The sequence below is a fragment of the Drosophila nasuta genome, chromosome 3 (assembly GCF_023558535.2).
Source record: "Drosophila nasuta strain 15112-1781.00 chromosome 3, ASM2355853v1, whole genome shotgun sequence".
Lineage (NCBI taxonomy): Eukaryota > Metazoa > Arthropoda > Insecta > Diptera > Drosophilidae > Drosophila > Drosophila nasuta.
Genome location: NC_083457.1, coordinates 14,458,415 through 14,484,009, shown reverse-complemented (window position 1 = coordinate 14,484,009; position 25,595 = coordinate 14,458,415). Strand labels below are relative to the sequence as shown.

The window sequence follows — 25,595 nt, the reverse complement described above, 5'->3', positions numbered from 1 at the left end:
TACAAACATTAAGTTAAAGAGCTCTGCATTTTACTCGTATAAGCTCTGACATTTCTATCATTATATAAAATTTTCAACAATTCATATACAAAATTTGATAGTGATTTTTTCAAATAGTTTTATTTAAGTGTATTATACTAAATTAGTAACTTAACACTCCCGTTTTGTATTCCACAAAAATTAATAATTATTATTAATAGTGGACATTCCAGTCTGCTTGGAATCTCAGTCGATTACTGAGTATCTATTAGCTGCAATTTGCATGCTGATGCTATTCTTATTTGTTTCAATTGCCGCTTGACGATCGGCATCGATTTGGTATTACTTTGGACTTGGAGTGCTGACACTTAATGCATGTGAGTAGGGGTGTGCAATATGAGTGTGTGTATGTGTGTGTGTGTTTTTTTGATATACTGAATGTCAGGTTCAAGTATTGTCAGTGCGTCTGTCGCTGGCGGTCGCACAATTGTATCTGTATTTGTATCTATAGTAGTAGCTGAAGCTGTATCTGTATCTGATCGTGTATTGCTATCTGTATTTGTTTGGTTGCAACAGGCATCTGGCACCCACACAGGCAGCTCCTTCACTTGTTGTTGACTTTGACTTGTAATTGTATTCATTGTTGTCCGTTTTTTTAATTTTATTTTATTTTAACAATGTTTTTGACATGAACGAGACTGCGAGAGACAATAAACATCAATTTTCGACTTGTGCAAATATAAATACGACAATTAAGGATTGTGCTGTTGGTATCCAAGGCTGGGTCCTTGCCACTTGCCTCTGCCTCTGCCGTTTGCATTGCGTCATCCATTGTTGTTGGTTAATTGTTTACTCCGAGAGCAACCCAATTCTGAGCCTACACTTAGCCATTGCTCTTTTCTTTTAACTGTTTATTTGTCTTGTTTGCCATCGTCTTCCTCTTTTTAAATATTTGTTTGTATCTTTTGTTGTTCCCCCCATTTGCAATTCGACGCGTTCTCTTGTCAATATTTTCGATTGCTCAGCGAAAATCTGGAAGCTGGGCCTCTGTCGCTGCCACAGTCGCTGCCGCAGTCACTGCGACGGCTGCAGTCGCGGCGAACAAGCAGCTCCACATTTCAGAGTCTCCGATTCCGATGTCGAGTCTCAGTTTTAAATCTGTCGCGACAGCAAACGCGCGTTCCGCTTAAGCTTTTAATGCTAATTTTTCTTGATTGCAACTTGTGTGTGCGAGTGTTAGTGTGTGTGTGTGTCTGTGAATGTGCGTTAGTGTGCGCATGCGCAACTGTTTTTGAGGCAGACGGCGCTTGAGTTTCGTCACGTTCGCTTTTAAATCATTGAGAACATAACATTTAGTGCAACGGTAATTGGGAATTCAATTGTTTTTGACAGGTAAGTGTCAACGGCGGGTGCCAGAGGCTTTTATGCCACATTAAATTGTCTGATTTAGAATTATTTGCAATTATTAAGCTAATGGCGCCACTTGCCATAAATTGGGGAAGTCGAGTACTTAGTGGCTACTTTGTAATCGATAGGCAATTCGATTGTTATTGTTCTGCCGTTTAAAGCGCCGCCACATTCCATATATTGTTAATTTCAAGTACTAAAAGTGGGAGGCAGATCGATTTATCGATAGAGCTTGCGGATAAACGATTAACTAGTTCATTCACTTAATTAGGATTCTTTTTGTAAACTTAAATGAATTTTAAATTTTTAGTTTGAAAATTCAAATGCAAATTTAATTGGAATTTGCTGCGCAAGCAAATTGCATTTTCTCTACATGCAAAGTGTTTTGGTGCCGAGACACAGGTGTTAACATATTTGTTGCCAATAAAATGCGACTATTTGTGCGACAACAAGAATTGGATATTGAGTATTCGATGCGAGACGGGAAATCAGCATCAAGTATCGAATTTAATAAGACAGCTAGTGAATTTGATTGAGTTGCGGTTAACTCAGCAGACTGTACTTAAGAAAAAAAAAACACGTTAGGTGTTAGGTTTTATTTTTTATTAGCTAAGAGCTAGTTAACCACAAGCGCCAAGCAGGTGAAATATGCGAGCAACTGTCTTTATGTCTGTTTACTTTAGAGCTTTATAAGTAACGTGCTTATTTTTGATGGTTTGCTTACCAGTTTTACGATCGTCTCCATTTACCTTTTGGGATGAGCATGGAAAAGACCAGGGACAAGCGCACTCTAAATAGCTGTTTCAGTTTATTTTTTGATTTTGGAAAGTTTACTTTCGTTTGCTATTTATTTATCCCGATCCCGAAATCTACTCGCATTTTTCATAGAGCACACACTAGAAAGTAATATGCGAAAAGCGCCAGATTTGTGTTGCTGTGTGCAAGCTGCTTGTGCTACTTAAATTTTGTGGCTATCATGTTCCTGGTAAAAGCCAGCCTCAATTGCAGGCTGCTGCTGCTGCTGATGTTGCTGCTGTTGGGAAGATGAAAGATCTGGTCTGTATAAATGCTGCCAGCGCTTCGTGGGTGTAGATAAATTTAGCATGATAAAGCGACTTGAAACTGAGCCGAGTCACGGCAGCCAAGCATCTACCAGCTATTCAGCTATCCAGTCAGCCAGCTAGACAACACTCAAAATGTGGGCTAATACCTACACGATGCAATGAGCCAGAAATGCATCTCTCTCTCATAAAAATGAAGACACGAGGGCAATCCATCAGATACACTTCAGTCTATATTTATCAAAGCACTATTTGCATTAACGATTTTCGTTGTTATTATTTATCGCCGTGTTGTTAGCACATCTTGTGTGTGTGTGTGTGTGTGTGTGTTTCACGATGAAAAATTAAGACACAAGTGCAATCCATCAAAAATGAACTGAATTTATTTATGCAAATTCTATTTCTCATTCTATTGTGTATTATTGTTTATCCGCTTGTTAACACACACACATCACTTGATGTGCATTGTTTGAATTTCCATTTATTTGGCTTCACTTTGGCCATGAACTTGTGCGTTGCGAATTTGCCGCTTGCTCACAGCTATTTTCTAAATATTGATTAATCAATTAAGTGTATCAACAATTGAGAAATTGTGCGAAATTGTAATTTGAGACGAAGCCCCACTGTGCTGTCAGACTGTCGGAATGATTGTTCGGATTCGTTATTCTATCTAATCTAGTTGCTGGAGTGTCTCGAGTCTCGAGATTCGTCTGGTCTATTTGGCAAATAAGCCGCTGAGTTATGCCAAGTGCTAAATGTTGAAGTATTTTGGCTTATCTATTTTTGGGACAATTTACTTTATGGACAACCATAAAGTGTCTGCCGACTGCGAACATGTTTCATTTTTTTTTTTTTGCATAGATTTTGTTTATATAGATCCATATATAATCATAATAAACTGGATCACAAAACAAACAAAAAGTTTGAATCTTTATTAGATTCGATTTCCGTATTTATCCTGCAATGCACCTTTAATACGGCTGTGATTATTTATGCAAGGTGATTGAATGCATTCGGTGATTGAATAATCTTTCCATTTGGACTGCGCAAAATATGGTTTCAGTTTAGGAATAATAATAATCAAAAATTCACATGACAATAAACTGGCTACACAACAAAAATTAAGACATTTTGCTTTGGATTGTAAACATTTGAAATGTAAATAGCATGAGAGACCTGTCTTTGTCTATGGTTAAGGTTAACCAGATTTCGTTTACACGTCACCCAAAAACAGGAAAACCAATTTTTGCCCGAGCAAATTGTAACAATATTCAAAAGCCATATGCATATTCGAGTGCCGCGTGCTCAAACCGTTTGCCCATTAATCCCATAAATTAGTTGCTTGGTTTTTACATACACACATATTTGCTTTCTTGTTTTATTTAAACCAAACACTAAGCAAAACAAAACAAGACAAAACAAAGCAAAACACGCAATCAACGACGGTGCGTTGACGTTGCCCAGTTGACAGCCCAGTTCCGGCCCAAACGCCGCTGAACCCTCCCATTCCAATGCGAAGGTGAGTCGCTTTGTGATCATAACCGCGGCCTAACCTGGCGGCGACAGTGGCTACTGGTCTTGGTTTGCTCTTACCACCCGACTGATGAGCTGCTGCTGCTTTTGCTGCTGATGTCATCTCAGATGCTGATGGGTTATGCTGATGGCGATGATGGTTATGGTGATGGAGATGGCGTTGGTTAATGGGAGAGTTGAACTTTTTGTGTCTGTCATGGCATTCGCTAAACTACTTGATAAGCATTCAAAGTGCTTTTGTAATTTGTCGTCAGCAAACACTTAACAATTGCAGATTAGTGTTGGAGGCGTTTCCTAAACATAATATATCCACAAGCAGAGATCAATTAAGAGTTAGTTGGGCATTTTATAGTAGCACAACTTTTATGATTTTCACATATTTATTTGCTATTTTAGTTCCTAGTGCTATTAAAAATAAACATTTTAAAGAAGAGCAAATGTGATATTCTAAACAATTGATAAAGATTCAGTCAAGGGTGTTTGACTGTGAGATACCTGCTACCAGCTCTCAATAGAAGCAAAGCCATGCGGTATTATCATCAAAATATACCAAATTATTATACCGAAAAAATACTTAAATATTCGAAATGTATATTTGGTAGTTTCATATAACAAGACCATATAACTGTGGAGAAATTATTATTATTTAAATATACCAACTTATTTTACCGGAAAAATACTGAATTATATCGAAATGAATTTTTGATATATTCATATATATAGTGCTTTCAAAAATTAGAACTTCATCTTATATAATGAAATATACCAAAATGTATATTTAGTATATTAATATAACACTTGATGTCAAAAAGCAAGTAATAAGGCTACAATCAAGGAAAATAACCACTACTAGTTATCAGTAAAAGCAAATAAGTGCGGTATTATCATGTAAATATTCTAAATTAATATACCAAAAAATACTGATATTTAGTAAATTGATATAACAAGTGCTATCACAAGTTAAAACTCTATCTCATATAGTATACGAAGTATCTCTAGACATACAAACGGATATATGGATAGAGAAACGGATGTAACTAAATCGCCTCAAGTGCGGGAACAAAATTCAATTAAGTGAATCAAATATAGAGAAATCAACATTAGTTTATTTTTACCATTTTTATTACACAATACACATAACTTGCACACTTTGTAACATTGTGATCAACTTTAATTGCAAGGATCAACTCACTTTCAATTGAGTTCCAAAAGAGCTCAAGCCAATCCCCTTTTTATTGTTTGCTTTGACAACGTTTCGAGTCGTTTTTTTGGCATAGTCTTCAAATCAAGTTATCATATTACATTAGTCAGCCAGATTTGATTGTTGTTTTTCGTTATTAATGCGCCTCAATTGGGGCTCGGTATGAATATTAAAAGAGCGTGACGACATCATCAGGCAAAGCGCCATTGTCGAATGTGCTGTGTGTGATATTCAATATGCGGCAATTAAAATGTAAATTGCACAAATTGCGATTTGTTTTGCCTGTGGCGTGCCAGTTAAATATTGCAGCTCATAATCATACTAACAACAATAACAACAACAACAAATAAATACCCAGCATTCTAGCCATGCTGAGAATGTTACCAAGAGCAGTTGCATTGCTCATACGCAACGTTGGCTTAAGGTTAATGTCAAGCATTTAGAAGTCAGAAATTGACACGTTTTCGTAATTGATTCGTAGCGAGCATTATGTTTATTAATAATATTATTTTATTATTTGCATTTAAATCTGTCTGTTCACACCCAGACCTATTAAATTGGAATATTTTCGTGAAATTCCAGTTTCACAACGAGCATATTAAACAGTCAAGGATTGGTTCAACTCAAGCTAATGCATTTACCTTGTCTTCCTCATAGTCCAATCTGTGCACAGAGTGTCGCTTAACCTCTGGTCACACTGTACGCTCACAATACGCCCCCAAGCGAAGAGGCCTACGTGACGTATGCGAGAAAAGGAGATAAAATGCATTTATTGAATTGCATGCAATCGCATTCAATTCGCGCAATTGAAGTGCATGTAATTCTAAATACTTGTAGCAAATGCAATTAACTATCTCGTGTGCTGTCAACAAATCAGTAAATTGACTAATGACGTCACCGTTGTGTTGTCTCATGGCCTATTGAAAGTGCAAATAAATACGGTATGAGTACGGGTTGAAGTACTCGCACTTTTTGCCGGCTGACTAGACACTCAGGTATTTGTGAGTATACCCGTTTTATTTATTTGCCTCGTTGTTTTGCCATTGAGTGCATTGTTTAGTACTCTCTAATCACTCATACAAACACGGATCTCTCAAAAGCTCTCAACACACAAAACCAATTACCTTCGACTTGAACTAGTGACGTCACGTTCAGCTTGGATTAGAGCATCACATTTGCAGTTGCATATTACATCACAACTAGAGCTCAAATCTGAACCTGAACTCTGAGGTGTGATAGTGTCCAATTAGCAGATCACACCTCGCTGGAACCGTTAAAGCGGCGCTACATTTATGGGGAGTGTATGAAACTCAGCTAGAAGTGAGATTTTGTTGACTCTTCAATTATGCTCAGAGTGTTAATTGAATAACCCAGCGATAAAAACAAAACCATAAACATCTTTTCACTCTCACAGTGGGTGGGTAACTCGGCAGCGAAAAAATGTTGTTTAAGCTTTAATTGTTATTGACTTTTTTAAACTGGAACTATAACATTATTCTTTTGTAAATGTCAAGTACGCACTTTGAATTCACAGCATGCACAATTGTGATTGAATCTATTAATAAATAATAATTTAAAATTACATTCGAGATGCAACAAAGTATTTACAATGAAAGCTGACTAATATCAATATATCTTAAATACTACTTCAATGCATACATTCTTGTAAAGAAATAATGTTGCTCAAAAGTTGACTAATTCAATATTTCATGCATTTTACAAGAATTTATTGAATTAGTCAGCTCTATATTTCATTCGATGATGTCTCCTATAATGAGTTTTTTATGTCACTTGACGAGAGTGTGTTTAGACAGCCCCTCTGACAGATTAAACAGCGATGAATTGTATAATATACTCGGCACTGTAATTAATTAATGATGACACATGTTTATACAGCGCGATGACGAAAAGCGCCAAATTCAAACAAAATTTGTTTATGTGCACAATTGAATAATTAATCTATGGCTAACACATAAAAATGGCTCATTGATAATACTATAAATAAATAATAATAAGTATGATCTAATTATTATTTTCAGCTAAGGAATTTCGGAATGCGAACGAAGCCTTCTAGGCATTTTAGTTTTGTTTTCTTTTTTTTGTTATTTGAGGGAGGGAGGCGCGTCTTACCTGTATCATTATCTGGGGTTTACCATCGCTGAACAACATGTTTGTTTGTTTGCAAACCCATAGAGCATTTCCTATATCACTGACTGGGCAGATATTCGGAATTGCTTGTCATGCAGCGCAGATGTTGGCTCCGAGTGTCACTGACATCAGATGGGGCCACATAAACACATATGAGTGCTAGACTCACATATGAATACACTTGTGTATACTCGCCTTCATTCGTTGTCATTTGTAGACGACGACGACGACGACGAAATGATTCGCATTTGGCATTGACAATGACTTTTGGCCAAAATGCTTAAATAAATTGACACAAAAGCAGCGGTCAGACCCAAGAGAAAAAGAAATTAACAATAAACTTAGAGCAAGAACAGGCAGTTATAAAATGTACACTAACAGAAGGTTCCTTCAAACACTTTGTTACCTTGTGATAAATTACTGCTATTAATTTAAATGCCTCGTTAAAATCAAGAACGTATACTTAATATATTTTTAAGTAGTATCTTTACAGTATCCAGTTGTTTTTCGTTTTACAAAATCTATTTATTCCGAAATTATTATTTTTTATGTGTATTTAAAATGTGTCGCAATTGATTTAGTGTAGCTTTTGTAAGAGTATAACAAACAATCTCAGGGATCGTATACTTAATAAAATTAATTGACTGATAATAATATTTAAAAATATATAGATTATTCCGAAATTATTATCTTTAATGTGTCGCAAATTTCATAACTAATTTAAGTATCGTATACTTAATATATTTTTGAGTACTTCCTGTAAGTTATCCTGTTGATGTTTAAAAATCTATAAATAAATATCCAGAAATTCTTACCTAAAATGTGTCACAAATTCCACCACTAATTTAAAATACCCTCTTTTAGAGTATAGTAAACAATCACAGGGCTCTTTGCTCGATGAAAGCGAAGTGTTCTAATTCTGTAATGCTGTATTATAAATAAATTTGATTTCGTAAGCATAGCCAAGGTCTTAGATGTTTGCAGTTAGCACAACTTTCACATGAGATGAACGAAAACAAAATTGCCAAAAATTTAAAGGCAGCGCAAAGTGTTTGCAGATGGTTTCTAAAAATGAAAAAACATGTAAGTCTATCAATTTAATTACCGACAAGTGCAAATATTTGTGGTATTTATTAACAATTAAATGAAAATATATATAAGAGAGAATTAACATGTTCAGGTATATGGGACAGGGTTATTCACTAGACAAATTTGCGTCGTATCTGGCGACATACATTTTGCAAAGCCCTGGCTTAATGTTGAGATAATATTGAGTTTATCTTGAAGCAGCAGCAGATGGAATCTTCCGTTGGAATATTGTAATATCTTCGAGTTAATATACCCGCTAGCGTTGTGAAGCGCGGAGTAGTAAACAGTTTGTCAGGCATATCAAAATCCAAATCAAAATCAGAGCAGTTGCTATTTATATGAGTCGGACGCTATTTGTTTCGCAGACGCAATACGAGTACATTCCAAAATGATACGTAGGCTCATGTAGGTACATACAAATGTAATAATAAATAAAATAAATACAGGTATGGAGACATAGCCACAGACAGAGCTAGAGTCAGAGCCAAAGCCAGGGCTGTCAGCCCCCGGGGGAAGTGCGGATTTAAACGGCGAATGGCGAACGGCAAATGGCAAATGGCAAACAACAAGGCAGCAAACAGCAAGCGGCAAGCAAATGCTGGCCCAGTGGCCGATATAAAGGCGTTTAGCCGCAGCACTGTGGGCGTTACAAAATGGGACAGTCGGGTCGAAAAAGCATTTACATTTCCATCTGGCAGAGCTTTTGTTTAAACCAATGTGAATATAATTAAAACATTTGTCATGCTCGTCAAGCATTATAATTAACCAAATATGCGACTATAAATCTGTACGGTTATTTAATCACCTTTGTTTGAATGAATCAACTGCGGCGGTGAATGGCCTCAAATGATGGACTACTGACGAGTTGCCCAGATGCTTAGTCAAAGTACACGCATCTAAGGCTATTTCTGATGTAGTTCCGATATGAAATCTTTAATCTAAAATGTTCACTTTAAACAAAGAAAAGTAGCATAAAAGCATTTTTATTATGATCTCAACACTTAAGGGCGACAAAAATAACATAAGAAACAAGTGTGTAAGAGAGAAAGAGAGTGCGCATAGGCAGAACATTATCTTAACAGCAACAGGCGGCTGCTATTAGCAGCGCAGACTGCTGTTAACTCTTGCGGCTGCTTCGCTGTTATTATTAAAACTCTTGCTGCTTAGCAATTCACAAGTGGTTCTAGCGCAGCCAAATAGCAGAGACGTAAAGTTTCCACGCTCATTGCGAGAAGTGAGGATTGGGTTGATCTCGTGTTTATCATGCTTGAGGGTTCTGTTCGCCCAACAAACGTTACGACTTTACAGAACAGCCTTGAAAACATCTGATCTCGTCGCTATATTTGTTATATGAATAATTTTTCCCCCATATATTTTGTTGTTAAATTTGACGAAATGCATATTCGTTATGGTCAGGTGTCAATCGACGAGGACGTATTGTTATTGTCGTGCAGTTGAGCAAATTGTTATTAATTTTGATTGACAGCACACCTAATTTGGTCACATAACAAGTATTGCTCGCTTGGGTTCGTTCTATCTCTGCTGCTGTCAAGTTACCGATAATTACTACTAACTACGAGCCAAAAAAGCGTCTGATCTTTTTTTTTTGTTGTTGTTGCCCCGGGGGCGTTGAGTGCATTCAAGACGTCAAACATTTGAAATGTTCAAACACACAACACCTCATATATAGTAAGGGGGTATACGCTTGGTCTGGGATTGGGACTGCGTTGAAAAAAAAAGGTGCACTGCTCATATTCTCTCTCTAAAAATAGACACTTACGAATTGAAACTTGAAAATTGTTTCCAATAAACGCAAATTATGAATTATCATCAACAGTGGCCACTGAATACTAAAATCTATTTTGTTTTTTTGCTCTACGGGCACGACGAACACACAAACAATGGAGGCATGCGTAAATAATCGAGTGTGTGTATACAAAAATGTTTATGACGTTGTTATATCCACCCCAAAGGCCATGATCTTCCCAATGGCTTTATTTTTGTGCAAATTATTATAAACAGTATGATATGTGAAAATATCTGGAAATGACTTAAGCGTTTCTAGACATGGTATTTTCATTCAAAAACATCAAAGTAATACAGTCTGAACAGCTGTCAGATACCCTTTAATTGCTATTCCAACTAATCGGAATGGAATCTTCTCCTTTGTTTCTCGTTGATGAATGGTTTCACGCTTGCCGATGCATACAGCAATTTTCCTGGGTATCTCAAGCACACGTGACGAAGCACTTTAAAAATATTCTCTGTTCGCTTGCAGAAAACAATGCGGAATTTCTATAATAAATACAAACATTACCTGGACAAACATTGTCTTGGCATAGTCAACATGTTTATACTTAGAAATTGAGTAATCCTTCAATATTTTAAACGTTCGCTGTTTCCTCTTAATTATCTCAGCCAAAATGATGGCGCTAATTTTCCAATTAACAAAAACTGGTCTTCTTCGAACTTTTCCAGTGGGCCACAAATCAATGACGTCAAAAGCATTTGCCAATACTTTAAATATAGATCTCTTATCCGCATTTATTTATGCAGGTTTCTTGCTCCAGAACTCTGCACTAATCGTGCTCTATAAATTATGAAATAATTCGTTAAAAATAGTTTCGCTTTAGCTTATCATATAATCGGCTTATCAGCTGCCATGTAGAAAGTATTGAATATCAATTTACAAGATATTACCAGAGCGTTAAGTGTTAAATTGACGTATATGGGAATTAAATTGAAGTGCTTGAGTACCCGGAAATATTGATGACATATAAGGGAAAAGCCAAAAAGTCAAATTCCAACAATTTGTTATTGATCCCTTGAGGCATTCCTTCAGCTCATAAATGTCACAAATAATAATACATTACACATATCAACAATATCAACTCGTTGATTAAGTTCATTACCATTATTACTATGCATGTGTACATAACATATTTTATTCAAATAAATATAAATAACAAGCGTTCAATGCCAGACAGATCGACATAAAATAACGAAATAAAAATGTCATACCATTAAAAAAAAAACTGTTGAAAATCGCATAGCGTGCAGAATATGAAGATACAAGTAACACGAAGTGGTAGAGAGGGGTAAGAAGAGGGGGTTGGAGGAGCACGAACTTGCACTTGAAACCGCACAATTGAAATGGAAACGAATGGGCAATTTTAACAGATATTAACACACAAATATGCCAAAAAAAATATATATATTTTATTGAGCGGCCACAGACTAAGCATAAGCAGCTGACAAACGTTTGTTGCTGCCGCCAAATTGAAACACATACAATACCCTATAGAAAGTAGCGAGGGAGGGTATGTTAAACGGGTTACAAAATGCAAAACTTAATAAACTGATAAAGTGCTATACACTGATTAGTAAAAATACGCTTCCAAAAATGTTATACTTTTAAGAAGTTTACAAACTGCACTAAAAAAAATAATTGATTTTAACAGTACATATTGAATAAAGTAAAAAAGTATTTGTGTTGCAGGTTTTAATACGTGATACTTCTAATATAGTAATAGAATTGTAAGTTTTAAAAACGACACAAATAACTAAAATACCAAAAAGAATTGATTTTAGAAGTAGATATTCAATAAAGGGAAAAAGTAATATTTTTTTGTAAGTGATCAGTATTGCAGGTTTTAAAAAACAATTCTTGTAATATAGTAAAAGAATTTAAAATTAAAAAAAAATGCACAACTAAAATACCAATTCTTACAATAGAAATCCAAAATATGTAAATTTCATAGTGAAGAATCATCGAATATATATTGTACAACAAAAACATATTTACGTATTTCTAAGGTATCAACAAGTAAATAAACTGTGTTCAGTGTTTGTTTGTTGATTGTTTTTTGTTGAGCATTGTTAAATTGTCGTTGTCAAAATGGTCTAGAATTTAATTCAATTGAATTTGTGGTCACACTTCCACTTCGCACTGACGACTGCGATCAAAAGCCAATTCGATTTCGTCATAACTTGACGGTGTGGTGCGATAAAAGACCCTGAACACCCATTGATTTGAAACCAGGGAGTTCTGTTCTGGCTTCAAGTGTTGACTTTGCTGTTGCTCTTGCTGATGATGCGAATATCGCGTGCAAATGGCCCCAACCTTGAAGACATATTGATGCCATTAGACGTATACGCGATACGTTCTGTTGCACTTGCTAACTATGTACTAACAACAACCTCTGAGATCCAATCAATTGAATTTTGAACATTTTTGTGGAAGGCGTGAAAAGAATTTTGCATACCAAAGTGAAATTTCCGCGTAATGTTTGCCAATAGCCTTGATGATTCGTAAGAATTGCATTTAGCTTCTGACCGTGTAATAATCCAAGGTTCATTTTCGGACCATATTTACTAGCTGATTGACCTTAATACAATTAAGAAAAATTGCAGGAATGTCTTATCGGTTTCATATATTACACACAATACAATACATATTTAGTTAGATAAACGATAAAGAGCCGCGTAAATAAACATTGTACGCCCATGGAATTGATTATCAACAACATCGGAAATTTTAATGAGTTCAGTGTTCAGTGTAAGGTGTTAACATCTATTTTGCGTATTGCCCGATCGAATTCATTTATGTATTTATTTATTTTGTTTTTTATTGTAGCACGACGCGCAGTAAATGTCGTAGACAATATCATTTGAGTTAACAATCAACGAGAGTTTACAACCTGCCGTTAAGAAGTAGACGTTTGTGTATTTGCAAACTATACTCGAATGTATGTTTATATTATAGATATAGAATATCTACTTAAGATATGTTATGTATATCGTAATATTTCCATCAGCTGTGTGGTGGCAATGACCAACTTTTCAGACTTTTCCATGAATAGAGGCTAGGTGATGACGATTAATAAGCAAGTACGAAAGGTATAGACGAGTGTACTCGAGTGTGGAATACTCGTTACCCATTGTCAATAAAACTAAGACAGTGCGGTAATATTATTAAAAATATACTAAATTAATATACCAAACAAATTCTAACATATACTGTAGGCTATAATTAGTATATCGACATACTAATACATTAAAAATAAACCATAGAGACCAGATTGACAACCCCAAAGCAGTAAGTAATACAGGGTATGCTGTAGCAGTCCTTTTTTACCACATGCAATTCCTATAATTTATTGGCTGTTGAGGCTGATCATTAACTTTATGTAATCCGATATGCATTTTTCTACCTTTATTTTCCCTTAGGAACAGATTTATAAAACCCTTTCTAAAAATAATACAGTTGGTGGCATGCTCACTCAAAAGTTCAGCATACCCTGTACAGGGTATTACTTACGGCTTAGATAAGTCGAGCAATTGAAGAATTTTGTGTTCTTCACATAGTTTTGCCAAACAAAAACAGATTACTGTTCTACAATATTGTTTGGCCGCTGATGCAATCGCTCGAAACGCTTAATCCCAAGGCGCTTCATACGATAGTATTGATCGTCTATGCCCAAGTAGCCTAGCTGTCGATTAGTCCATATCATGACGCTTGGCATTCCACAATCACAACACACAATACAACGCCATAGACATCGAAGACAATATCGTGACGTGTGGACGTCTTGAAGTGGACAGCTTATGGGGCATTAACAAGAACAATGCCCAAGTTAATCAAACTAATTGATTACGTTTGCCCTTGAACTACATTTTCTATCACATACTATCTTCTGCTTGATAAGAGATTCCTCATTTCTCCATTTAAAGAGACAGCTTAAACCTGAAATTCACCGAACTTTTGTTTATGTTAAAGTGGCTAGAACCTGGTTTGAGGTGTTTGTTGCTGTGTTTGCCCAGCAGTTTATAAATATTTTATCACATGACTTAAATACATTGGAATGCCGTACTCTGTGTACGCTGTCTGGCAATAGCCGGAATATCAATAGCGTTCGGTGTGCGTGGAATTGGTAATAATAATCAGCCCGGTAAGTACCTAAATAGTGTGTATAAATGCCTGCTAATTGAATGCCTAATCATGGCTGTCAAACCAATTAAATTGTCAATATGGTCGAAATAAAAAGAATACCTCCGATGTGGCCAAGAAGCGTGCCAGATGCTTTCCATTCATAAACTATTCATCAAATGACGTCTCAATTACGTTGTTCATCGAAACATCAACAACACACTCATACATTGTAGACATGTTGTCATCAGCACTCAGATTAAAACAATTCATTTGTTTGCACTTGAAGCCGAATTCAAGTTCAGCAGCTCTTTTGTCTACTCTGCACTATTATTAGACAAGCATTGTCAAAAAGCTGACTCAATATATATGCGACGACATTTTGATAATTTCATTCATTCTCATTTCATTCATAATAGTCATTCACAATAGTCACTCCCACTCAACTTTCTAGAGCAACAAAGTATCGTCATAAAGTCTACTTATATATTAAGTATACGACTTAAAGGTTTCTTTGTTGTTTTTTGTTTCAGTTGCTAATAAGTTTTGCGGTTACCGGTCACAGTCATCCTTCAGTAGATAAATAACAAAAAAAAGTGTCAAAAACAGCGAATAATACGTACTACGGATGTGTGCTTTGTTATTCATTGAAAAAGTGCAACTGTATTTGCGATAAGATTGGAATGTCTGTTTATCATCTGTACGAAACTGAATGTCGTTTCGATTGGCACAAGAAGTCCAAAGTAAACGTGAATGAATATATTATATTCATCCTCCCACTATAGTTAAAATAAATTGTTAGTTAATAGGGCATTAATTTCGGTTTTGCTATTTCATCTCCGGTTTGTTGGCTTTGTTTGTCCACAAAATGATATTCATAATTTGGCATTACTCAGACAGAAATCGGTCATAAAATTTGCGTTTAATGCCATGCAAATGGCGACACTGGGCATTAGCAATGTCGACGTCTGATGGCTTTATTTCGGACGCCGCTTGATATGCTCTCCGGCTGGCAGTTATGGATATCAGCTTATGGATATGAGGGTTGTCTTTTGCTCATGGTTGGTCTTGCAACTTGTTTTTAATTAGCTTTCTTAATGTGTCGGCTTATTTTTCTTCGGTTTCAATGGGTTTTTTTTCTCCCTATGTTTTTGTTGTGTTTTTTGCCTTTCTGTTTTCTTGTTTGTTTATTCTCTCTGTCTCTCTTTTTGCCACATAAACATGATAAAATTTATTTGGCCATTTAAATTCAGATGATGTTTACACATCAACTTAATGACGAAGCGATCCAGATACTTTCAATTCCCTATATACTATTTCCTTTATTCTTAAATTCAGCTCAAAAGCTGATTTAAGTTTTGAGAGCATAAGGAAAGACGAGTTCCCCAAATAGATATTGCAGAAGCTGCACAAATCATATTCATTTATGGCTTCTATATGCAAATTCCTGCATTATGGGAATTATGTATGTGAAAAACAGAAACGATTCGCAACAAAATTAATGCCAAGTGAAATGACAGACAAAGAGTCTCAGATACGAATACGAGTTGAAGTATTACGTATCAGAGATACAGATCTTATCGATATGCGTCAGCTTATATGAACATTGCATGGTAAATACAGAAGCGTGAATCTCGAGATGTGAGAATTGAAATTAACAAGGTATTTAATTCAATTTCGCACACTTTTGGCAAAGCACTGATGAATAAACTTTCTTATACGCATGACACATAAACGTTAATAGTCTATACATATCTACAATGAATCTATTGTTTGATTTGTTTTGTGTAACCTTGAACTTAAATTGAGTGCAATTAAGTGCGTATGTATGTACACACATTTGAAAACATACCTACATTTGTTCTGTGTTATATTGTATCAATTTCGTTTGATAATAAATACAAACAAGCAAACAAACATTCGAAATATTCGTAAATTAAGTGCGCACAAAAAAACGCTCACGCCTTTGCCCCAGCCAAAGGTCTTGGCAAACAATTTAAGGAATTTTACCAAAACAAAAAAAAAGCTTATGTCTGTATTACATATCTCAGGTGAGAATCTTTTCAGCCAAACGTGCTACTAACGAGGAACGGCAATACATACAAACCTCGCCATGTGTGTGTGTGTGTGCATTTTAAAAGGAATCGCCATATAAAGCAATTATCATTGTGCATTGGGCACACACTAACAACAGCTGTTACTATGCAGACCCATTACAGCGATAGCGACGAACGTGAGTGCGCTCTTTCTCTTTCACAGTCAACACAATAACAGAGATAGCCCACGCTGTTAACTTAACAGCCAGATCGTGTGCCCTCGCTCTCTCGTTCAAGCCGCCACCTACACAATACTACAAAGAGCAAGCGGACGTAACAGCGTTGTTTAACAGAGAGAGCGTGAATGCGCTCTATTTGACTGCCACCTACACATACATACACACATGTAAGCGGTAATAACAACAGTAGCAATAGAGGAGGCCTTAACAGCGGCGACGGCTTTGCTTTGATGGTGGCCAAAATCTTTTATTGAATTCAGTCAACGGCTGGCCGCGATCGCGCAAACAACGTGTTAAGAAAAAGTCTGAGCAGAATTTGTTATTGGCTTAAGAACTTATTGGCTAGAAAGTGTTAAATTCTTCTACATATTATAATATACCATATTCGTACCACCGATAAATTGTGCAAGCTCATAAATGTTAGTATGCTCATAAAATTTATTGCAACGTTTAACGGTTTAACTATTTAAGTGCTTTTAAAAACAATGCAGTTAATAAAATCAATAAAAAATTGCCTTATAATTATTATGATTAATTTGACAAATATTTATAAATATTAACAAACATTCTTTTGTGTAAATGTGGAATCAGTGAATTAATATTTTTGCATTTCAAATCAAATTCGTTTCACTTTTATTTGTATATTAATTAGCAAAATTTAATTAGTTACTCAATTATTCAAATGTGCTTTTGAAAAGAATTAATCAAGAACAAAATGCAAACAAATTAATTTTTGCAAGTGATTTAATATTTTCTCTTTCGAAATAACTTGAATTTGTCTTTGTATATTTATCACAAAATTAATTAGTTAGTTATTCAAATGTGTTATAGAAAATATTTATCATTAACTAAATGCAATCAAGTTGGTTTTGCGACAACTAAAAGCATTTTAAATGAATTGGAATGAAATTAGTTAACAACGTGATTAGGGACAGCTATATGAAAAATATGTCAATTTGGCGCCAGTTTTGAATTTGGAATTCGGCAGTTACATCAATTAGTCTAGCCTATTGGGGAGGATGAGCCAGCTCATTAATATTTTCCAATCAATTAGCGAATCAAACTTTCAAATAAATTAGCACAAAATTATAAACGGGTTCAGCTTCAAGAAAGCAAAAACAAAAAAATCCAAAGCGCAAACAATGCGGATAAAGAAGAGTTGCGAACCTTAGACAAATGTTTGAAGACAGACCCCGCATGATTCAGATGCTATTTATGAATCCATTCGATAATTGAATACATTTCGTTGTAGCACTCAATAAAAACTAATCACTTTATAAGCATAAAACGTTGCGCTTGTAGCGCGAATCTTAAAACTCGAAGGCGAAACAGGAAAAATCTATTTGCCATTTGCATTTAAATAAATAATAAACCTTCTTTATTATTATTATTCTTGAATGTTTTTTTTTTTTTTTGATAAACGCGCATTCTGAAAGTCAAACAAGTTTAATGCTCTGTCATAACTCTCGCAAGTTCAAGTCCAAGTCCGGAACCCAAAGAAAAGGGGCGCTTCTACTTGGCTTAATGCCTCCTTTTTTGTTATTGTTGTAGTGTTATTTTTTTTTTGTTTTCTTTTTTGCAGTCTTGGCGTAAATTTGAATTCGGTGCTGAATCGAACCGAAGCCAAAAACTTTCGTGTTTAAAATGCTTTTTATAGTTGACGTCATCAGAATTTTTAAAAGTTTACTGTTATATGATTGCTGGCGTTTTGGTCACCGTTAATTGAATATCCGATAGGGTATATCAATTTATCGACTGGTCAGGTAACCCATTCAGCTCTTTAAAAAGCTATTGCTATTTCAATTGATTCGCAAATTGATCGTAAAAGTTTAATTTTCTGCAAACTTGTTGCTAGGTATCAACTTCTTGGTCAACTCTGATCTAAACTTAACATTTGATTTGTGAATTCATGCAATGAATTTTTGATGAGCGTGAAATTTTTTGAAAAGGGTTGTGAAGCGTGCTTTAAGAAAAGTCGTGTGCTCGCTGCCTTCTTCTCTCTATATGTAGTTTAAGCCCAGTTATTAATTACAAGAGACAACACAATGTGTGCTACGCAGTAGCTCGAAATTTAGGAAGCTAACAAAACGGGTTTGTTGTTTGCTTTGCGATTTAATAAAGTCGCAAACTTTGGCATGCATAATTGAAATTCATTGGCGATCTAATTAGGAGTTTAGTGTTTCACGGGGCGTATGCGTAATACGCGCATTCTTTTGCAAACATTCTTGCTGATAAGCAAATGGGGGACTTGAAAATTGATATTTGGTAAATTTTTTTTTTTTGGTAAATTGCAAAAACATTTATCTAATCACAGCATCGCAAAAAATGCAAAACAGCTGAGATAAGATAAATGAAAGTGAACTAAGCACACAACAGATTAAAACCTTTTTTTGTCTTGACGTCTTTTCAGTTGTTGCATTTTTGTGATATACCTAAATCGTAGCCATGGCTGTCAAATGCGCCCTGTTGGCGCTATCGATACTGCTGCTGCTCCTGGCACTGGCCACTGCCTATGATCACACACTTAAGCTGGACTTCCCGGGTCCGTATTGTGCGCGACAGAACACATGCTGCAAGGATCGGCGTGACGGCTGTTCGATGCCCATCTCAAGTGAGTATCCCCCAAACTATGACTCATTTTTGCGGTGACTAATTTACACTAATCGATCGATAGCTACACTTTGCTACTGTGATGAGTTCTGCGATCGCGATGACTCCGGCGACTGTTGTCCGGATTATCGCTCCTTCTGCTTCAATGAACCGGATCCGGTGTTGAGCTGCCTGCACAACGGCATCTACTTCCACAAGTACAACACCACATTCGATAACTGCAACGAGTGCCGTTGCCTCGATGGCGGCGTCGTTCAGTGCGACACTGATCTCTGTCTGACCGACGACGAGCTCGTCCACAGCGTCAACTCCATCCACGAACTCGGCTGGTCGGCACGCAAATACGACGAGTGGTGGGGACGCAAGTACAGCGAGGGATTGCGTCTGCGTCTGGGCACCAAGGAGCCCACTTATCGTGTGAAGGCCATGACCCGTTTGTCCAATCCGGCCAACGATTTGCCAAATCAATTCAATGCCGTCGAGAAGTGGTCCAGTTACATTTCCGATGTGCCCGATCAGGGTTGGTGCGGCTCCTCATGGGTGCTGTCCACCACCTCGGTGGCCTCCGATCGCTTTGCCATCCAGAGTCAGGGCAAGGAGATTGTTCAGCTGTCGCCGCAGAACATCCTGTCGTGCACACGTCGCCAGCAGGGCTGCGAGGGCGGACACCTGGATGCAGCCTGGCGTTATCTGCACAAGAAGGGCGTCGTCGATGAGCAGTGTTATCCCTACACACAGCAGCGCGGCAGCTGCAAGATTCGCCACAACAGCCGCTCGCTGAAGGCCAACGGCTGTCGGGCCGCCACGGGTGTGAATCGTGATAACTTCTACACCGTTGGCCCCGCCTACAGTCTGAGTCGGGAGGCTGACATCATGGCCGAGATCTATCACTCGGGACCCGTGCAGGCCACCATGCGCATCTACAGGGATTTCTTCTCGTACTCAGGTGGTGTCTATCACCAGACAGCCGCCAATCGTGGCGCACCCACTGGCTTCCACTCGGTGAAACTTGTGGGCTGGGGCGAGGAGCATGATGGTGTTAAGTACTGGGTAAGTTGATGCCTATCGATTCACTCTTTTCCTATTTTGACTCTCTTGGAAATTCGTACTTGCAGATCGCGGCCAATTCGTGGGGTCCTTGGTGGGGCGAACATGGCTATTTCCGCATTCAACGTGGCCGCAATGAGTGCGGCATCGAGGAGTATGTGCTGGCTTCGTGGCCAGATGTGTACAACTATTTCCGCACAAAGTCGGCATAAGTTGTTACCGAAGAAGAGAGCAAGAAATTAAGCTCACGTAATCTCTCGAGCTTTGCAGTGACGAACAATTTTTATCTCATGTTTCAAAATTTTCCATTTTGCTCCGGCACTGTAAGTGAATTAGGCGCTTCTAATTGTAAATTTATGCTAGATCTTAGGTACTAATAAAAAAAAAACAAAAACAATGATTAGCTTTAAGTCGCGACGCAAGCATTGTTAGCCCAAGCTGATCAGCTCCTTCTCAATCGCCATGCACCAAAAACACCAAAACAATCGCCACACCCCCAACGAATTCTTACTTTTATTTGTATTCCCTATCGTAATCAATTAATTTATAAAATTGCTATCTATGAAATCGTAACACGATACTGCCACATTAACTACCACACACCGCCGTCCTTCAAATAAAGTATCCAAAATCCAATACACCGCCAAAAACTTATCTCACATACAAACAACTGCCACAACAAATCGACAAAATAGCATACGAATTCTTCTAGTGAAACATTCGCGATGAGAAAAAGTGATTCCAAGTATGGCTTGAGACGATCTTTGTAGGAATCGAGAGTAGGGTTCACTTTACTTATGTATATGTTATGTATTGACGAATTACACCGCCTATGCTTATCTTACTCATGTATTGTATTGTAAATGAAAGTTAACTGATTCATAGACCGATTTAGCGTGTTCGGCTTATAATGTATGTATATTTTTAATAAAGGAAATGAATTTCATGTTAATCACTTTCGTTTTCTTTTTTATACACATTCTAAAAACAATTTGATCTTAACTTTATTTATCCACAATCAAAACCGTTGGAAATTGCATATATGTATACATAAAGGTTAATTCATATTGGTATGTATTATAATAGTTAATTCATTTAAGGGTTTGCTTTTATTTTATTTTTTTCAATTTGTTTAACAATATTTCACACGAGTGTTTATTTGTTTTGCAGGGATTAATGAATACAATAAAATAAAATACAATTTAATGATGTTGTTGTTGAGGATAATTACTTGTAATTATTAACTAAATACGCGAATAATATAATAAGGGAGGAAAAATCATCGAGAATGTTGATACTTTGCACTTAGAATTATATAATCGAAACCGAATTGGAAATCAAAATGTCATAAGCACTTTATCGGTAGTCCATGCTCCACTACCCTAAACAAATCTACAATTTATCATGGAATTTCGTTTCTTTAAGAAAACAGTTTTTTTTTGTTTGCTTGTTTGTTTGATCGTATCGCAATGCTCGGTCGCGTGGTTCTGCATTGTTCTAATTTGTCCAGCCTTTTAAAGAGTGGGTTAACTGTCTGTTGACTGATAAGTAGCGTTACAAAAATATGCATGATCAAGGGGGCGTGCTGTTTCACTAAATGAGGAGAGCTGTATCGCGATTAGTTACAATCTCGAGACAACTGTTTCAACTAATTGAGTGTGATGCCAGCAAAGGAGACTTCCAGTGTCGTGTCATTCGATTCCATGCGACTGCGTAAATGCGCCAACGTATTCTTGTAATGACTCTCGATCTGTTTGGTTTCCTCGCTCGGCTCCAGATTCGGCAGCTCCTCATTCACCTTAGCAATAAGCTGTGAAATGACAAGTGTAAAAACGGCAAATTCGAAACTGAGATAAACGTGTTACCTGATTCAGCATTGCCACTGTGATGAGTGAGTTGCCACGTTCAAAGTAGAAGAGATAGTGATTCAATAGCTCCACATACAACTGCACTTGCACTCCTGTGTCCAGGCACTGCGATGCAATGCGTGCGCCCTTCTTCAGGCAATCCAACGTTCGTTTCTCATCGCGCATTTCCTCACCATTTTGCCTAAGGAAGGAACAGTTTATGATAGTTAAAAGTTAACTAAGATTGTATTTGTTTCACTTACTTGCCACTCCAGAAGAGCGCCGCACAGGCCACAACTCCACGGCACTGATCGGGCTTCTTCAGCAGCTTGGACGCAGCCAGAGCGCAGTTCGTGCGCAGCGGCTCAGCATTTTCCTCGCCGAAGCAGGACATTTGCTCGAATGTGGACATTATGAGTGTGATTGCCGCCAGTTGTGCCTTCGAATCGGAAATCTCATCCTCATACAGCGAGAATGCCTGCGTCATGAACTCATACGCAACAGTTTCATGATTCGTGTAGCGTATTTCACCAATCACAAGGGCGCCTTGCAGATATAAACGTAGCGCCAAATCGGGTAAATCAGCTTTAGCCAATGCGCTGATAGTGCTATGGCAATACTGCACAATCTTCTGGCACTTTTTGTCCCAGTTCTCATCCTGCTCGGCAATGGCTTTGTATTTAAACGCCAGCTGATAGGCAGCAAACACAAGCGGCGGCAGCACATGCTTCAATCGCTGGCCACCGCCATTGCCCAAATGTTTACGCGCTGTTTGCAGCATTTTGTATTGCATATCCGGCTCATCTGATCTCAACAGATGTATGAAACTGTAAAGGAAATGCATATGAAACGATATTCATTTGATTAGACATTACAACTTACCGTGCCACAACGCCCTGCTCCTCAGCAAACTCTTCTGCGTCTGCACTATTAGTTGTAGCTGCTGTACTTGAGTCGTCATCCTTAATCAACGGGGTTATGATCGTCAATAAGCTGTCTGCTTGCTCTGCTGTCGGCACCTGCGTCTCATTCTCCAGTATATTCATGACCATATACAGAGCCAACGATTTGCGCGACGTGTAATCGAACTTTTCCAGCAGCGGACAGAAGTTAAGCAGTTGTATAATGGTCAACGCATTGTTATAGAAATCTATGCATATGCGCAGAAGACGAGACAGTTCCTGATTGACCGACAACAAATGCGAGATGCTGTAAGTACGAATATTATTAATTAGGATGCACAGAATAAACGATGGAAGAATTCAATTACTTGTTCATGTTCATGCGATCGAGTATTTGTGCAGTTGTGCCCAGCACTTTGTCCACGTAATCAACACGATCGGGATACACTTTCTGCGCCAGACTGAGTAAGGCCACTTGCAGCGAAATTGTGTCCTCCAGCGGCATGTCCGTGCGCGTCTGCACAATGTTTGCCACCTGCACGCTGAACACCTCGAACAGTTCCACTTCGGCGGGTATGATGGCATCAATGGCATTGCCACTGGTCTGCAAATAGATTCTCAATTAGCATATCTTTAATAAACATCCGTCAAAAATCGATGCACTCACCTTGCCACTGCGCTGATTGTAGGCAGCCAGGCGTTCAATCAACGATATAATAATGTTCTTAACATTTACACCCGTCTCCAGTTGGGCGCAGGACTTTAGGAACGGATCGAGCGTCTGCAGATGAAACTCATCGGGAAATACCTGTATAATACACTCCATCAGATACTCTTGAGCGATGGCATCCCGACAGCTGACCACCTGCTCCAGTATGCCCGGCAGTATCAGACGTTTGTACGTCTCCAGTGTGGCGGACTCTAGTTGCGACAATCGCACCAAATTCGTGCCCACCAAGATTTTCAGTTCCTCGCGCTCTTTCTCACGACGCGTCTTCTCACTTGAGTGACCCTGATGCTGCATGCGCACCCACAGCTTATTCATTTCGGCGAAATTTGTGAGCACAAAATCGATGGCATCATACACGTTGCCCTCATGCTCATTTTCAGCGACCAGGACATCGGGCAGTATATTGCGAGTGCATTGCAGTAGATAATTGCGCAGGAAAAGACCACGTAGTGGATGCTGAACACCGCGACACATCTCCACTAGATCTTTAAGAATGCTGCGCTTCAGCGTCGAGTCGTTCTTTATGTAAACAATGCCCACTGTGATCAGCAGATAGAGCCGTGGCGCTATCGTATGGGAGTATTGCACCAGTTCATAAAGATCCGTTTCTTTGTGGCTCTTCTCGCTGAGGTACAGTTCCAGGTGACACAGCTCATTGGTAACAGCCATGTCTAAAGTGGGAATGGAGAATTAAGATTGCTGATTGTGGTTGCAACTGGAAATATATACTTACACAGCTCGTAGTAGCTTTTGGGCGATAGCATTGAAGTGCGCAGCTCGCTTAGCATTGTGCTGGCACATTTGAGAGCATCCAGCATGCGTTCCTTGTCCAGAAAGTGATTCATTTGGAATGCCTGTTTGCGTGCCGCACCGACCGCCTCGGCGAGCAGCTTCTCCTGATCGTCCAAACCGTTCGGCATCGTCTGGAATGAAACATAACATACAGTGTTGGGTAAAGTGGGCCAATCATTTCCACTACGACGATTATACATTTTAAATATGTGAATAAATAATGACAACAATAACAACACAATTTATATATTGAGAGAAACACATAACACACATAATACGAAGAACATGAGATGAGAGATAAGCGTCACAGCAGCTCATTGGATTGCTTTTGGAAAGTTGTGGGAAGTGCTTAAACAATGATAACACAACAAACGAGAGCTGGAAATATATTTTTTTTGCCAAATTGCCGACTGCGCCCCAACCCCGAATTTGACAAAGATAGCAGGAAATGAAGTAAATTACATGGTAGTTTATTAGATAGTATTACGAGGGGTGGAGTGTGTGTTAATTTGTGTGTGTGGCGTATTTACCCTGCTTTGGCCACCGTTGGTCGCTTGACCGCTGTACGAGGACGAGCTCCAGGGATACATTCTAGGTGGTGGTGTCTTGGATGTGGATGTGGTTTATGGACTTATGTGGACTCCTTTTTGGTTTTATTTTTATTTTTGTGGTCACCCGCAGTTTGCAAGTTGAACTGAATTTGCCGCTAGCAAAGTGGGCGGCCGAGGGCGCAGTCAGCGTTTTTTTCTTTTCTTTTTCTCTTTTTGCATGCGCTTGATATGACACTTTTGCATACGTTGCAATCTCGGATTCCGGTAACGGGCGATTACGGTTCGATTTGGGCAGCACTTACCATTACAGCAGCGTTGAGTGGGCGGAGCAAGGATGCAAAAATTGTCTTAAATCAGTAATCTTTTTTCTCAATAATTTTGTACTAGAGGTGACAAAACGTCGATAACACTATTTATATATCGATGCTGTTGTGTGTTTTGAAGCATCGATTATTATTGCGACTCAATGTTTTTATTGCATCCAAATAATATAA

The 25,595-nt window shown here is 37.9% G+C and overlaps 2 protein-coding genes across 5 annotated transcripts; one reads left to right on the top strand and one right to left on the bottom strand.

Annotated features, from left to right (window-relative positions):
• The first annotated feature begins 98 nt into the window (after positions 1 to 98).
• LOC132788970 (tubulointerstitial nephritis antigen-like) lies at positions 99 to 20,704 on the top strand. Of its 3 annotated transcripts, none has more exons than XM_060796674.1 (4): positions 99 to 356; positions 19,033 to 19,233; positions 19,297 to 20,282; positions 20,348 to 20,704. In XM_060796674.1, exons 2-4 carry the CDS (start codon positions 19,068 to 19,070, stop codon positions 20,489 to 20,491), a joined length of 1,296 nt encoding a protein of 431 aa, XP_060652657.1. In that variant the 5' UTR covers positions 99 to 356; positions 19,033 to 19,067; the 3' UTR covers positions 20,492 to 20,704. The 3 variants fall into 3 exon arrangements, with proteins under 3 accessions (XP_060652657.1, XP_060652658.1, XP_060652656.1); XM_060796675.1 differs by lacking the exon at positions 99 to 356 and adding an exon at positions 1,153 to 1,371; XM_060796673.1 differs by lacking the exon at positions 99 to 356 and adding an exon at positions 16,886 to 17,041.
• Positions 20,601 to 25,525, bottom strand: LOC132788969 (vacuolar protein sorting-associated protein 35). Of its 2 annotated transcripts, none has more exons than XM_060796672.1 (8): positions 25,404 to 25,525; positions 24,492 to 24,681; positions 23,696 to 24,429; positions 23,397 to 23,632; positions 23,009 to 23,335; positions 22,390 to 22,953; positions 22,145 to 22,328; positions 20,601 to 22,089 (listed from the first exon to the last, which is right to left on the bottom strand). In XM_060796672.1, the coding sequence occupies exons 1-8, from the start codon at positions 25,404 to 25,406 to the stop codon at positions 21,928 to 21,930; spliced, it is 2,400 nt and encodes a 799-aa protein (XP_060652655.1). In that variant the 5' UTR covers positions 25,407 to 25,525; the 3' UTR covers positions 20,601 to 21,927. The 2 variants fall into 2 exon arrangements, with proteins under 2 accessions (XP_060652655.1, XP_060652654.1); XM_060796671.1 differs by lacking the exon at positions 25,404 to 25,525 and adding an exon at positions 25,081 to 25,385.
• Between the last annotated feature and the right edge of the window lie 70 nt (positions 25,526 to 25,595).